We start from the raw sequence: 16,452 nt of genomic DNA, 5'->3' as shown, positions 1-16,452 counted from the left end.
AAAAAGCCTATTAAGGATTGTTGCAGTAGGCGATGAAATGCTTGCCATCATGCTGAAGTAGGTAATCAGTAATCGATAATGGGTGCTATCGACATAACTTTCGCTGTCGATGTTTCCGCGGTCAAAGTTACTGTCAGCGAAATTCGATTGAAGCTTTCTAAATGGTAAACTCTTCACATTTGATCTTCCGCTAATTCAGGGGTTCAGGTAGATGGTAACCCTATAAAGAAGCTTCCGGCGCTCACAGCAAATCTCTCCTGAAATCCTAGACAGAGTTAAGTGTAAAGGTCTCTCCTTAGAAGTTTAAACTGGGTCATCCTTCTAAATATTCTCTAAAAGGAAACTAACTAAGTACAGAGATTTCGAAAAAATACAACACGCCTCCTTTTTTTTTTTAATTCCTCTGGCAACTCAGAGACCAGCATTTCAAACAGAATATGAACTGGAGCTTCATTATATCTTTTTCCGGAAAGATAAACCAGGAGGGAATCACTTGTTTCATATTCTAAACAAATACGCCGAATTTCCCGTCTGGTGCTGCTGCTACAATTGATATTATCGTAATTTCACAATCATAAAACGTGACACGACCAAGGGGGGCATTTAATATTTACGGCCAAATACGCTATACCTTCATCATTACAGAGGCAAAGTGAATTTAAATCTTTCTGTGACCAGTATTAAATCATTCCTTAGTCTCTTAAAAACTAAGATCTGTTACCTACTATTGGTAAAAAGATGTAACTTTATAAAACACTGATCATAAGCAAAATTGGCTTTTTTTTTTGTCGCAGTGCAAATAGGCGGTTTCCCACCTTCCATGTAAGTAGGTCCCTTTGCTTTGCAACGTATATATGAATAAAGCCGAGAGAGATAAAAAAAAGAGAGAGAGCGACAAGAAAAATTAAGGCAGGAAATCAAAAAATTATATTGAACAACGCAATTTATTCATCCCAATTAAACTACATGACAGTGTAACTAGTTTTTTTAGCATAAAAATGTGTAACTACTAGTTTATAAAAAAACACACTGAGGATTTGGTATAGTTTATGTATTAACTCATTGATATACTAACATTATTACTTGAACATTAAGTTGTATCCAAGGTAAAATAGATGACTTTTCATCTGTGAATTTATATAGAAATATTTCTATGTAAGCGGTTTCCGTGAGGTAGCCAACATCCCAATTCCCAGCGTTCGGCGCCGGTCTGGCCAATGGCGAGTCTTGAGTTCATGCCAGCCCACGCCTTGGACACGCAATGAAAGAAAAGCTTAGGGGATATGTACGCACATCTCTATATGCTTGCTTATCTGACTATGTACACGTATTCACAAGGTAGAAAACACGAACCCAACTGGTGTACGTATAGCCACACAAGCATTGTTAGGGTTTTGCCGCTCGTAGCAGCTCGACTATAGAGCACTGGCAAGACTTCGTCATTCAGAGACGACTGCATTTCGCAAATGAAATCACCCATAGCTTTGTTTGGGGTCCGTCCTTTTGTAGCATCGAAGGAGATGATATCTCGTCTCCGAATAGAGGGAAACTTGCTGTTGGCCAACGGTGGTGAGGCGTACTGAACAGGGCTAGATGCTGCTGGGAAAACTTTGGGAATGCATTCATCCCAGCAGGCCAAGCCGGTGGTAGAGGTAGAGATCCTTTTTTCTTTTTGTAGAAACGTTTTTGCTGTTTGGCTCCGTAGGATGCGACTTGTTGGCTCAGTAGGATAGATAAAGGGACCATTTATAAGCGTGGTTGATTAAAGACTTACATGACAGGGTTTGTGGAATGATAAATGATAGTAATAATAATATTGAAATATACTTAGTGGCTATTCAATATGATATATTTTCGTAGTTTGAAGTTTTAGTAATTTGCCTGCTATTTTTGAACCTATGATAATCGAAGGCGTATAGATACCAAAGGCAATAGGCACAACAAATGAATCTTCCGCAGATATTGCTATTAGAAATATTATTTTACCTGAAACTTTAGGTAATACAGGTCTTACTTAGACCATTGTACAATAACGGCTAGTAAAAGCAATTTCATTTTTTTCAAATCTAGTTTATTGCTGTTATTAACTTTTTTTTTTTTTTTTTTATCGCTTCTATTTCCCGTTTACCGGAGGCCCGTTAGGGTTAGATGCCCGTTCAACAGTTATATCTTTACACGAATACTAAGATTCCGAATAGGCGTTTCACATTAGCAAGGCGAAAACGTATATACCCTATATTCCCCCATAATTGGTAAAAATAGATGTTCTTATTTACTTGATACTGAACTATTTCGCTTATCCACGTCTAGACAAACAAAGGCACTGATGACAGCCACACGTTTTGCTTCACAATAGATCCCCGCTCCCGTCTTCCGCGCGCTATGTGAATATATACGATGTCAAGCATTACTTGGTTTACAAAGGGCTTCGAACAGATTAGAATTGGAAAAATATCATCATTATGGACAAACGAGACTGAATAGGTAAACATAATTAGTACATCTACGAGGACACCTATAGATAGAATATGTCACCTATAATGTTTCAGTTTAGAACAACCCTATGCATCAGTTGTCGTGTCTTTATAGGATTACAATTAAGGAAGCACCTTGAGACTTATCGTCGCCTCTAGTTCTCTTAGCTCCTGACGCCATTTTTTCTTGCCATACTGCCTTGTTACTATTGGCTTAACACAAGGGTACACTTGTATACTAATGTCAGCGATACTCAAACCAGTTGGTTCCTTACAGAAAAACGATGACCACCATTATCGTCATGCGGTCTTTGTGACAACAAGATCAACATGTAGTTCTAAAATACGAGAAAGCTCAGAGCCAGATTATGCCATGTCGTGTAGCTCTGATGTTAACGGTCAAGGGCCACAATGTCAGCCAGTTAAACGTTGGCAAACACACTTCTACAAAACCTTACGCGACATTAGCCCCGCCTTTGGCATCACGGCTACGACCATGTCAGTTAAGGGTGGGTCAGCCTTGTAGGCGAAAACTCGCGCACTCTAACTTCAAAACCGCATCGAGACGACATAGCCAATGATAGAGCCAGTGAAGTCTGCGAGTTCGAAGAGTACGAACGAGACTATAGCGTTTCCAACAGCGCGGTTCGCTGTTGCGGTCTGGTCACAGTTTAGACTAGCATGGCACGAAAGTGTGGGACGGAACGGGTTCGGTGAATGGAAGACAAGATGGGACAGCAAGCCGTATTGGGTCAGCTGAAGCCCCATGTACCTACGGCAAATCCATTATGATAATATCACTTCTCATATATATACATATCTGTATATATGAGTGATTGGCTTTTTGATTTAATATCGTAGGCACCGGATGGCCGCCCATTGCCGTTTTTCTTTCGATATGCCCCTGACTTCGTCCATCGAAAGGCAGCACAACTCCTGGAGGAAGTTTCGTCAGTGCTTGCACGACCTACTGCCGTTGAATGATATCTGATCGGATGGGGGGTTGCCTTTCAAGGGGCGTATCTACCGTTTCGAGCTATGGACACTGCTTAAGTGCATTCGTAAGGTCGAACTATCAGATATTCTGTGGGGCAGTAGCAAACGGATGAGTTGTACGGTGGACGCGCGGCAATCCACACGCCAATCGGCACACACAGTATTAAAGCGTTTAGCCAATTAGATACATGCCCCTTTAAGCACGTGCGGTTTTTGCAAAAGGTGATCTCCTGCACTGCGGGCCGGACGCTGTTTTGAACCGAAATGTCACCCCCTTATGACATGGATGACCGATATATATGGAGGATTTGTACTCCAATAAGCAAATATACGCAAATGGAATTTATGCATAATGCTAACGAAGAAACGTTATTACAACTGGAATGTCGATAAATCAACGGATATTTTGGATGCCGCATACATGTGAGAGGCTCTGTGAGAAAAAACCGAAATTAACTTTGATAAAACTGAAAAAATATTGAATTCATATATAAAGAGAAAAGATTCTTTTAGAAAATCAGTTCTTCAGACTAGAAGTTTTGGCCGATTTGAATTGCACTCCTAGGCTGAGCCAGGAAAATCTCAGATCTCTATGTTCTACGGTAGAAGCATAACTGAAAAACAAACTTGATCCTTTTTTGTGTGATGAGCCATAAATTGTTGGACACTATTAGGCCCTGCCATATTACGTTGCGCCAGCGGCTTCTTTGTCCTGTAATTATTGTAGAAGTTGGATTTTATTTTCACGATAAGTGATGTTAAGATTATTTATTCTGTGAGGTACCACCAACGATTTTTCAGTATTAGGTATTTTTTGTATAGAGATAAAATATTCAAAAAACGGCGACCAAAAGGCAGGCTAAAAATAGCGTTTTTTACATTTGTATATTTTGTAATTAATTGTTAACGCACGTTTTTGTAACACGCTTGAAAACGCAGTAATAACCGAATATACCAAAATACTATTTTCAAAATTGAGATATACGGACGTGTCGAGTCAGGACATACCTTCTGAATATACTTTTTAGTCTGATACAAATAATCATATAATTATAAAAACGCTCAAACCGTATTACAAGATTTTCAGGTAACAAGTTGCTGCCAGTCTTGCACAATAAGACAAGAACATTTGTTGACATGAACACAGACGTCATCGGCGTTCTGCTTTACGCCTCTCTACTGACGGTCGTTCATCTATTTTCTCCATGAATCCGTTTCTCTTCTGTTCCCGTTCTCGAATAGGAGCCTTTCCGAGGGCATCCACCCGGAGCGTCTGCGCATTAGCATAGCGCACCCATTTCCACCTCCGATGTGGAGTAAACTGCCCCGCTGTAATCGCACACTTAGAGGACATTTCCGTCTTCTCCCCTTTTGTCCTTCCCGAAGTGATTTCCTTACGAGGGGAATCTTTCCTACCACCCCCACACACACTTCCCCTTCCATGTCCATCGTTTTGCTAGCTATTTATCTGCTGCCGGGTGTCGCTGGCTAAACGCTAGCCCAATGCCTCTGTTTCTCCAATGCTTACGGAGGTCTCCCTCAACAGTTGAAGGCTATCATTGCCGACGAAAAGAAAATGGCCCGAAGCGGCCAAAAAGCAAAACTACCATATGCTTTCTTTTGTCGCTTTTCGTTACCTCAAAACTTATTTATTTTTCTACAGCTTTTTGCTTTTTCTCGACATAAACGAGGGAGGCAAAAACGCGATAGGGAAAGAGAAAAGAAGCTATGATACTCCAAGCGTTTAATCGATACACGAAACACGATTTCGAACCTCCACGATCTTCTTTGCCCTCCTGCGCCGTGCGCGCAGGGCAAAGCTGGTTTATCACCAATCCCCTCATAAACCCAGCAATGTGGCTTCTACCCTATTGCAGGCTGCTCGATCGCAGCCTCACTTGGCCCTTAAAACCTTCCGATTTATCCTCTTAGCAGTGGCGCCACATGAGCCTGCTCCACCCACCACGTCCGGTGGACAACAGCAAACTTCCGGTATTCACTCGCGAGTTTTTGACCGATTTTGTTGGCTAGCACCTTGAAGACGACAGGGCACCATTTTGAAGACCAACGGCTGACAATAGAATCGGGTAGAGCTCGCATAAGCTGTCGGATGACATCCTTTTGAAGAGAATCTTTGGAACCGCTTCATGTTTAAATTGTCACGCGACTCTTGTTTTTTTAATTACTTTGAAAAAATAACGGATTTCGATAAATCTATTATCATGTTTTTCAGTTTTTGTTTTCTTAATAATCTTGAGCTTTTTATTTATCGAATTACATTTGAAAATAAGTAGTCACAACTTTTACGCGTTCAAGTGCACTATCATGCCCTGTGCTTGACACAAAAGTTAGTTCCCCGAAATGTACCGGTCTCAAATATAATAGTTAATCTATCATTTTGCAACTTACAATTCTAAGAATGGCTGACCGATTGTGTTCTCCCACCAACGCTAGCTACTAAGGGGTAACCAAACCATTTAATTAACATGCTCAGCCTGTTTTAGCTTTGTTTTCCCCTTCATAAAAGCAAGCGGTACTTGAACCTTTTTTGCTTGCAGCTCTCGTATTTCTAATAATCAAAAGCAACTGGTGATGGCAGGGTGACGGAACGTTTGCGTGTGGCGTTTCACGCTACTCGGAGCTCGGGTGCTCAGCCAGCGGACTAGACACCGAAAGGCAAGCTTCCTTTTGAGAGCCCCGCTTCCAGCTACCTCATTTCCCTTCAAAGATAAATGAACTACTTGCGCGGAAAATGCACTTCACACTTCATTCTTGCCGAACTCGTGGCAGGCGTCCGTCTTGGCTGAAGCACAATATTACTTTTACCGCGTGATGTAGCGATAAAGATTGTTACTATGATTTGGATAGCAGCTATATATTCTACTACTATCGGCATCCCAGACGGACGCACACGTGGGCATTGAAACCTTGTTCGTTTTCTATTGCTATTCTAAAATAGCCTACCCGAGCAGCAGATAGCGGCTACTATACACGAACGAATCGTGCACATGCGTTGCACGTGAATATAGCACGTAGGCACTAAGGCAGAAGAGGCAGGGGGGCTTACAGTAAGGTGGATCATAGCTTTATAGTTAGGAAAAAACTTCGTTAGGAAGAAGGTGAGTTTACAGGTTAGACAGCGTTGGTTTCAATAGGTTACCTTACTGAATTTTCATTGCGAGCCTGGGTATTACCAAACTAAAGGCCTATTCTTATATGAGCAGGGTGGGTAAAAACACTTCAGGAGAAATATACTCGCTTTTAAAAACATACTAGGCTTACCGTTTAAGTAGCATCTGTTACAAAAGGTAGATCAGCTTCTTTTTAAACTTAGACTTAACTATATGTCCACCCTTGTAACTTATTTCTGACCGTACAAGAATACGCCACAGAATATGTACTATTGTATAGAAAACACAATAGCTATATAAATGGACCGAGGTTCGTCTGCTAGTTATAAGCACTTGGAACTAGGCACTAGAGGCATTCGTACCTACTGCCGACCTTCAATGTTTAATAGCTAAATGAAATATAAGTGTGGTAGTAATAAGCGGTACATAATATTCTACATTAAAGCTTTCCAAGTAAAATCTATGTCAAAACAGTGATTACTCAGGTGGACAGTAAGCGTTTTCTGTTCATAAAGGATCACAGTGATAAAGCTCGATTACATTGGACTTGGGCTGAATTTGTCACCGATTTTAGAAGCACCCTGCTACAGAACAACTCCTTTGAAAACATAGAGATCTATAATGTTAACTCTGCAGGGGAACAGTCAATTGCGTCAACGCCTCCCCGCTAACATGACTGACATCTTAACTATTTATACCATATATGGCGTGACATTATTCTAGTGACGAAATATCCGAACCGAACTCACGAGTTACTGCAGCCTAAATGCCTTGTCTGAAAGACTGCCCATCCGATCTAGGACGAACATTAGGACTCGAATATTGCTCCAGATATATTGAGGGATGTATGCTAGCACTTTTTTTTTTGTTTAATGATTGAATTACTTGATTGTGAGTTATGGTTTATAGTGAAGTACGTCTATTTATGTTAGTTTACTAACGCAAGATATAAAGCGAGCCTGACACAGCTGCTGCTCCGTTCACAGATTACGTTGTCGAATAAAGACAACTTTGTTTTCTGTAGGACAAGACAAATTTTGATGTGATATTTAGGTTCCGTAAATCGGGCTAGCTACATCCCACTAGGTTCTGCTTCGCCTGCTAGTCGAAAAGTGGTCGCTATGAAAAAAAATTTATATGGGAACATTTAAAATGTCTAGTTGATCTATATACCGATCAGCTACAGGCTTCGCTCGTCTAACCTAGGCTACACATAAACAATAGGCCATTTTCGACATGGCTCTTATCGCTCATATATTGGCGGTTATGGGTATACGAGCTGATTATAGGCTTGCCCCGATCTTATCTGCTTACCAATGCACTGGCAACGTTGGAATATGCTTCAAATTGTCGCCTTTTTCCGGTAGTCTTTAATATGTTCGAGGAACCACCATTGAACTTGAACCTCTACACCTACGCTGCTCTTATTTCTTCCACCATCCCAGCTGCGCAATAACCGTTTCCCATGTTTTCGGTCTGGAAAACCTATATATAAGAATATATGAGTAAATTACATTTTATTCGAGTAATGAATAAATCTAACTATCGGCAGTTGCTTAACGAAAACGACACCCTCTGTATTTCGACTTTTACGCTTGGTATTGGCGTTAGGTTTTCCGTCAGACAGCTAGCGAAATGAAGTCCGGCTAAGCCCGGGTTCGAAGCAATATCGGGCAAATACGTTACCCGGCTAAGTTATCACGGGAACAACATGAATAATTCATTTGTGATCAACTATGTGTAGATAGAGATATATTAGGGTTTTGCTTCAGTGACAAACAGGCTATAGTAAATATATATATATATATAGTATATATAAATAGGAGTACAATAAGAAATATTGTCTTGCAATTTATTGTTTCAGTAATAATAAGAATGATAATTTTCAGATCAATTTGAAAAAAAACATGAAGGGCTTTATGCCTTTAGGCCAAATAGAAGCGACTTTTATTAAATTCATAGACGTGCATGAATAAGCAAATAACTATGCATGCTTCGGTTAAAGGACTCTCGTATACTTCGTAAAGTTACATACCGCAGGACAAATTTATTCGACTCCTGGTTTTGTGTATAGGAACGATTTTCTTCCAACCACCGCCGTTCTTTTGTGTTTTGACGGGGCAAGTAAGGCTTCATGCATCTTGCCCCTTGTATTTGTCCATAGACCTGGAGACAAGCTATATTCATGGTTCACTTTTGATATTATTTTATTTTTCTGGTATAATTTTTGGTAAAAGTGGGCGTGTCCTGCTTAGGATTGATGATAACATGCCGTTCAGCTTAGGGTAGATAGTTATGACTACGATAGCACAACTAATGATGATGTTTTATACAAAGATACATTGATCGAACCGTACAACTTGTACAAGCTAAACCTAGAAAATGCAGAAAAAAAATATTGATTTCACTGAAAAGTGCATTAATTAAATGCGAGGAAATTTTTCCTTTGTATTTTCTTTAACTGGGCGTAGCTGCCATGACGTTTTGTAGCGTTCCAAATTGTAAATGACCCAGATTTATAAATTATACTTTTTAAACGACTCCACAGAAATAGGTTGATCAGTGTCACCAAGTCTCTCCTCAGAGCTCTGAACGTTTTGTCATAACAGATGGCACTTTCTCGTAAGAATCACATTCATTTTAAATGAAGCATACATTTTCAGAGTTTCGACGTGACTGAACATTAAGAACATTCCAATTGACGAGGATGGCCTTAGCCATTTCATTAATGATCTCTTCTGTGCGGACACTCCGTAAGTGCTTGAAGCGCATGGTAACAGATATACACCGAGTTATTCTAAGCTTTTCCTCTAAAGAGCGCAAATAGGTCCTAGAAGGTCCAGCATGCCTGTTGATAAAGTACGGCATAGTAATAAGTAATAAGTGTTTGTAGAAAAACTCAATTTTCGTTTTAAGTTCATGATAAAACGACGACTTCTGCTAGTTCTTGCAAGTAGTATAGCGTCTACATTAGCGACTGGGTTATTATTTATTTAATTAGCCGAACTGCTGGTGAGTATAACAGAAAAATTGAAAGCTTGTGCTTATTGTCTTCAGTTAAACAAACGCCAACCGTTTGAGCTCCGCGCTCATCGGTCTACGTTAAATAGAGTTTGTTTCGCTTGGCCCAATCGCGCGTAGACAGCACTACTTGAACCCTCTTGAGGAAAAAAATGGCAGTTATTATAAAGGTACAGTAAACAGAGCAAATATTTAGATCGAGATTATGCACTAGGAGTATACAAACCTAGTTTGGACATCCCTTCTCAGCCGTCACAAAATACTTGACTGTGCAATCACCTGTCAGCCCATAAATACGACTAAAGAAATGAAGAATACATGTCAGTTTGCCATACATAAACAAGTGAATCTTTTTGGTAAGGTTCTAAAATCTAAAATGAAAGACAGGTCAAAAACCCAGATTTATCTGCTTCGGCCTCATTTCTAGCATACTAAAAATCAAGCAAGAAAAACATTGCCCACTAAAGACAACTACTCTCCTAACAACTTATTTTCTAACACAACGTAGATGTGAAGTTTTATCAACTACTGGTAACTGCTACAGCCAGCAATTTGGCATCTCCGTTCCAACAACGCGAACACTCGCGTTGAATACAACGGAGATAAAATAAACCAGCCTTCTCACTCACTTACGGAATCCCCTTCCATTCGTTTTTGTGCAATCAATAATTTCATAAGCACCTCTAACCCCTTTACAGAACGCATACATTGTTTATGTATAGGTATTCACTCGCATCGGACACTCTTGCTGCTTTGATATCTGTGACAATTTACGTATGGGTGGGTCGTCCTTCGCGACACGTGGTGGTCCTCTCCTGAGAAATCTGACGGTACAAGGCGCATTGTAGAAGGACGGCCTCCGTCTGGGCCTGCTCGACCCTCCACGCTCCCAAGCAATGTACAAGAGCGCGCTCAGACTCAAAGCAGTGTACGTAAGCGGGCGGCCCCTACACGATGTGCGCCGAAGTGAGAGGTGCGGCAGATCGGAGACCATGTACATACCTCGCCTGCTAGCCACAGAATGCTCCTTGGGCCGAACTCAGAGCCGGAACCTACTCTGCTCCGGGCGATTGCCTCATGCAGACTAAGCTTCTGGGGCTCCTCTATTGGCTTCCTTCGTATCGTTGAGGGAGAGGGTCCTGTCCCGCCCGTGTCAGCGAGGGAGAGGCGAAGGTCGACCGCCGCCAGTTGAAGAATCCTGCAACAAGCCTTCAACGGCCTCGAGAAGGATAGTGACGACATGGTGGAAATTTGGCAAGAGCTCTGCGCGGGCTCAACAAGGAGACTCTTGGACACCCTAACATGATGGCGGAGAAATAAAACGTACGCGTCGAAAACCGTGGAGTTCGATGAATAAACTGCTAGGTTATTTAGTTTGTTGGCTAGTAACATAGGAGTTAATTTAGCAGTGACCGAGGAAAGCTGAACTCCGTGACAAACAATTCATTCTAGTAAAGTCTTTTGGCCGATGTTAAACACTACTTACGTTTTAGTCTGATCATAAAACAATGTCTATTTTTGCTTATTATTCACCATTTATGAGTTTTTATTTACCAAACATTATATAGCATACAAAATTACTTCATTCCCATTGTGGTGTTAGATATGGAATTCTGGCGCTAAAGTGAACGTTGTTCTCGATTAAACTGGGACGATTTCTATGTTTCAAATAAATAAATAAAATCCATATTTAATGTAAAATAATGTGATAAAATAAGGCAACAAATCCGATTGGTTAAAAACGCTCATTACCCATTCTGTTCATTAAAATTCAGCGTATCTTGAGGAAACAATTTGACCGCAAAAGCACACTTGTCCAGGAAATTCATAAGCATATACTATTTGAAAATGTGGCACAATTAACGAAGGTACCCCCAAGCCTGTTCATAAGCGAAAAATGCTTTCAATATGTTCCTAAGAGGCAAACCGTTCCACTAGAATGCACCCCTATATACGAATCCGCTTCATTGACGAGAAACAATATAATAATAATAATAATACTATTAATAATAATGACGAAAAAAAAAAAACTGTACCTTTCTTTCAGATTGGGAAGATCTTGATTGGCTATAAATGTATAAGGGAAATACAAGATGATAAAAATGAGCCCGGATTGACTAACGCATTTCAAAATCGCCTGGCGCTTGGGACCAGGAGTCGTTCCGTGCATTGGCTCTAGAACAGCTGCCCTGGGGAGTTGTTAATGAAAAAACTATGAATCGACGTACAAATGACATCCCATAATGTTGTAGCTCACGTAATGAGCATCTTACCCTCAAAAGGGTAATTTTACCCTCGAATATCCGTAATGGCCCGCCGGCTTCGTCGTGCACTTCTTACTTCTAATTAGACAATAACTCTCAAATAATGAAAGAATAAATAGAATTCACTACCTGTAAGTCTTGTATTGAGTAGTCCATAGTAGAGTCCATACAAGACAGTAATGGCTTTGGCATGAAGCAATTATGGCGTCACTGACCTGTTACCTTGAAAATAATCAAACCTTTACTTGATAAATAGGTACAAAGCCGTCGTTCATCTAATAAAAATATCTAATATAATAAGTCATTTATTATTATTGATCATACTAAATATAGTACGTACATTACGTACTGGCCAAACTTAGATCATATATTTTCTTTTAGTATTTATCAGCAAAAACTATACGCCGTTGTTGAGCATATGTTTTATGCGTATTCACGGGTATAGAAGTAGCTTAGTGAAATATATATATATATATATGGAACGTTTAATTTGGTTGTAGTAGTCATTTCCTATGCTACGGTTATCCTGAGCACGTTTACCCAAAAAAGGCGATAGACTATGTACAAGTTAAGGCAAACACGCGTTTCAAACGTTCACTCAGCCGCTGTGTAAATATATATAAATATAAAATACTAGTAAGTTAGATCTAATGGAAAAAAAATATATATATCCTGCTACGCTAAAAGCCTAAATGATTAATGACAAAATATATAATAGAATTGCCTCTATTTACTATCTGCCTGGTGTGATTGTTGCTCTTTTGACCCACCCTCTGCAATTGTAAAAGCTAGTTACCCTAGTGATCCCATAGTTCATCATATGACAATTCGACCGCTTGGTTCTCCCTTCCGCTATGAGCCACCAGGGTCGTTTGTCAGGCATTTGCCCTTAGCAATAGCACGTAACCAATTGTCTCAAATTCTAACAAAATATGTTAGTCCCACTATTACTTATCGGTTGTTGCACCTGCATAGTTCCTCGAAATCTTCCCCTAGATTCCCTCTACACAGATCCCTAGATCCCCCCCAGCGTTTATCCCGCACAAACGCCAGCTCCAAAAAGCGATCACATCGAATTTAGTTAACCAACACATGTGTGTACTCGAAAGAAAGTACAGCCCGTTAGATCTTCTGAAACCAGATATCGGCTGTCAACTTCACAGTTGGCTAGTCCTTGTTGCCGTTGACGGGAGCTCGCTAACTGGTCTCACCTAGGTTGTCTACCGGCAACTAGAGTATTTGTTGCCAGACGGCCTGAAGGCGCAGTGGTCCAATCAAAGTGACCCTGCAGTCTTCACCTGCATGTGTACCAGAGCATATGCCCTCTTCTGGGCATTAGGTTACACAAAAGACACCTCTGCCTAACGTAACTTATAGATGCTTCGTCTCTCTTACGTGTCAACCTTTCTACGACTGCGTGTCGTGGTATAGGTGGCTCATTGGTATCATCTCATCCGCTCATGCGGTGTTTCGGTAGCTTTACCGGCACATATCGTTTGCTGTTGACCTTGCCTTATCTGGCAGAAGTCTCTGCTGTGACACTCGCTGGTCCATTGCCGCTACAGTAATTCTGTGCCGTCCACGTTGGACTTACAGTTTTACCCTCTCTCGTCAATACGGGGCGGTTCTCCTGTCCAAGACTCCTACGATAGTCCCTCTCCCTGAGGCGGAGCCTCGGCTCTCGTTTGCACTGCAGGCCAATGGATGGACTCAGAGTTCGGCTTGCGACCAACGTGCGCCTGTGAAGTGGAAAGCCAGCGATAGCACTTTGAATTACTGTCGAGTCACTAGGTAAGCGTGAGTGAAACGTTGTTTGTCTTCGGTATGAGGCAACACTGCCCGGAAGGAGGGCAAGCCAGAAGATAAGTTCTGTAGATAGCGGTTCTCTCCAGAACCAATGCGCTTCCCGTCTAATCTAGCTAGTATTTAGGAAACACACGATATCTGGCAAAACAGCAGCAGCCCAAAACGTAGAATTCGTTGGATGTGTGCTTCATTGACGACACAGAACAAGCGAGGTCGAAGAGGCCTCACGATGTTGGTAGACATGTGCCTGCTTAAGAAGTAACAAATGGGATATATATATTCATGTATACTATGATACGCTTACGGTGAAGTCAACTCAAGGATTAGCAGGCAATAAGCTAATATTAAGGATCAAGTGAAGTGAACCGATAAACGACAGAGATAAGTGTGAAGTGGCGTAGCGTTACGGAAGTGCCGTGTCACAAAAAAATTGCATATAGTCTTCTTTACAAGTGTCTTCACGATGTAAGTTTGTGTTATTTCACTTTGACGTTAGAGTTAAAAAGGCGGCGACAGTGCAAGGGATTGACAGGTTCTGCAGATCGGCTTTGACGTGTGCACACTGGCTTTTCTTAATATTAGTGAATGTTTTTGGTGCGTAGTTATTTTGATACAGGTGGAAGCTTGATGAAAGTATCCAATGACGAAAGGCGCACTGATGTCTATTAAAGGAAAGTGGTAATTGTCTATTCAGTGGTACCTGGGATAGTTTCGGGTAGCTCAGCGTTCGTGCGATCAATCAATCATTGCTTGACTGTATCATTTTGTTGTCCGTATTGCGGACACAACACAGAGGCACCAGGATAACAAAGGGCCATGAAGTGTCGTGGCTTTTGGAGGAGTCGAACCACGACGGTTCTATTCGCGGTTCTCGCGGTGCATACGACACAAGCTAACGGTACGAGAACTATTTACTTGTCATCGATAGCAACGTATGCAGATACACATGCATACACGAATATCTACATAACGATACTACTTCAATCAGCTCGTAAATAAGAGCGCATTTTAATAATATGATAATATATTGAAGAGTGACTTCCAAACCATCAGTACTAAGCAGCAGGTGCATTTTAGTTGAAGTATAGTAGTTTATAATAGGGACATTATAATAATTTAGTAAAACATATAATATATTAAAGTTCTGAAGTACTTAACGATGTATAAAACGGATAGCTCCATTATGTGTCTCATTACTTCATAAATTTCTTCCATGGAATTCGGTCCCATTTTTCAACCGAACGGGAGAACCGTGTAGTACAACCAACATATATCGACAGTTATCCTTCTATATGATTTATGTCGGCAAAGCTAAGATGCGCCAAATGGCCTATTGACTTGACTTTTGAAAATACCCGATACCAACAAAATCACATTCTCACTTTGGGAAGCATTTCATAGACCGTTTCTATTAGGATGCATGCCCTTGGAGTGTTTGTCTGCTACTCCCTAGAGGCAAATTGGCGAAATGCCCCAACATCTACGTAATTTGCGTAAAGCGGCTTATTCGACCACGGACTCACTGGAGACACGTCAAGCTTCTAGGGCACTGAAAAAAGAGTTGACACTTTATAACAGCACTCTCTAGTTCATCTATTCAGGTGATCATTTATTACATACTTCATTTTCACCCTTATAGACCTGTATCATATCAACCATCAAACAAGCGACGGGTTAGGTTTGAGTAATATCTTCTCTTGTTGAATTGTAGTTCATAGTCAATTATTAGAGATTTTTTAGCAACCTATCTACTGAAGTCTATAAGTAGGCAAAACGTGGAAAAGTAACTTAGACAAAGTTTGTTGTTTAAGCGTATAAAGAGCAACTTTGTATAACTAGAGTTCACAGATAAATTCAAACCAACTTGATGCGTCTCGATTGCGATTTTTAGCATTGCACTTAAAAGTGAAGTTACCTCTTTTGACATTCACTCAACATCAAAAATATACCTATGTATAACGATGGCTTACGAGTAACTCTTCTTCAAGTAACCTGTAGAGTATTCATGCGTTACTGGCAGAAATAACGGAAATAATAAAACATAACGGAAACAACCCAGTCATAAAACGACTCTTACCCAAAATGAAGCACAGATCTATCATGATGCGTCGACTGAACAGCTTTTGATCGTTCTTATACAGGTACCGGGCCAGAGAAGATATACGACACGATATAAGGACAGTGGTCCTTTATGCAGACTATGTAAATGATAATAGCGAATGGGTCTGACTGCTAATTGTATAGCGTATGCCTGCTAATAGATAAAGTATCGCAACTAGTACAATTATTTCCTTCGAAGGTCATATTGTAGCGCGTCAGTAGCCGCTGGCCCGATTCGATCAGACCTCAGCTATGATCACGAGCACTACCTTCGAATAAAGGTGTGCATGGATCGATATGGAAAGAACGCCGCTAACTGTCATGTTTTATATGGTATGCATTTTGCTTATGCAAAGCAGAAAGAAGAACATCCGCTTCATTGACTTCTGCTGTCAAACAGACTGCGCAAGATCTTCTCATCGCATAGGCATCGTAATGATAATTGAATTTAATTACACTAGCAAAGGTAAGCGGAATAGCGAGCGGCCGCGGGTAATAGGGATGTACCTCTCTCGAAACGAGAAGCAGAGATCTTTGATGCATGGCCCTCGACCAACATCGATACCCGATTACACTCTCCTCGTTGTAGGTTCCTTTTCTTTAACCAGTAGCACAATAGACGATCTGAGTTGACCAGGCATGTACGAGACCTCACATACC

At 40.8% G+C, this 16,452-nt stretch overlaps 1 protein-coding gene across 3 annotated transcripts in view; it reads left to right on the top strand.

The window, feature by feature from the left end:
• Positions 1 to 13,613: 13,613 nt before the first annotated feature.
• LOC111242827 (uncharacterized) overlaps positions 13,614 to 16,452 on the top strand; it is a 40,577-nt gene continuing 37,738 nt past the window's right edge. The window contains exons 1-2 of one of the 3 annotated variants that reach the window (XM_022787693.2): positions 13,614 to 14,157; positions 14,295 to 14,590. In XM_022787693.2, the coding sequence (XP_022643428.1) occupies positions 14,509 to 14,590 (82 nt within the window). In that variant the 5' untranslated portion in view covers positions 13,614 to 14,157; positions 14,295 to 14,508. Of the gene's footprint in view, positions 14,591 to 16,452 lie in introns of all 3 variants that reach the window. The other 2 variants (XM_086974258.1, XM_022787692.2) reach the window with 2 other exon arrangements.

This window comes from Varroa destructor, unplaced genomic scaffold (assembly GCF_002443255.2).
Source record: "Varroa destructor unplaced genomic scaffold, Vdes_3.0 BEIS01000001.1, whole genome shotgun sequence".
Classification (NCBI taxonomy): Eukaryota; Metazoa; Arthropoda; class Arachnida; order Mesostigmata; family Varroidae; genus Varroa; species Varroa destructor.
This window is presented reverse-complemented; position numbering and strand designations above follow the sequence as displayed.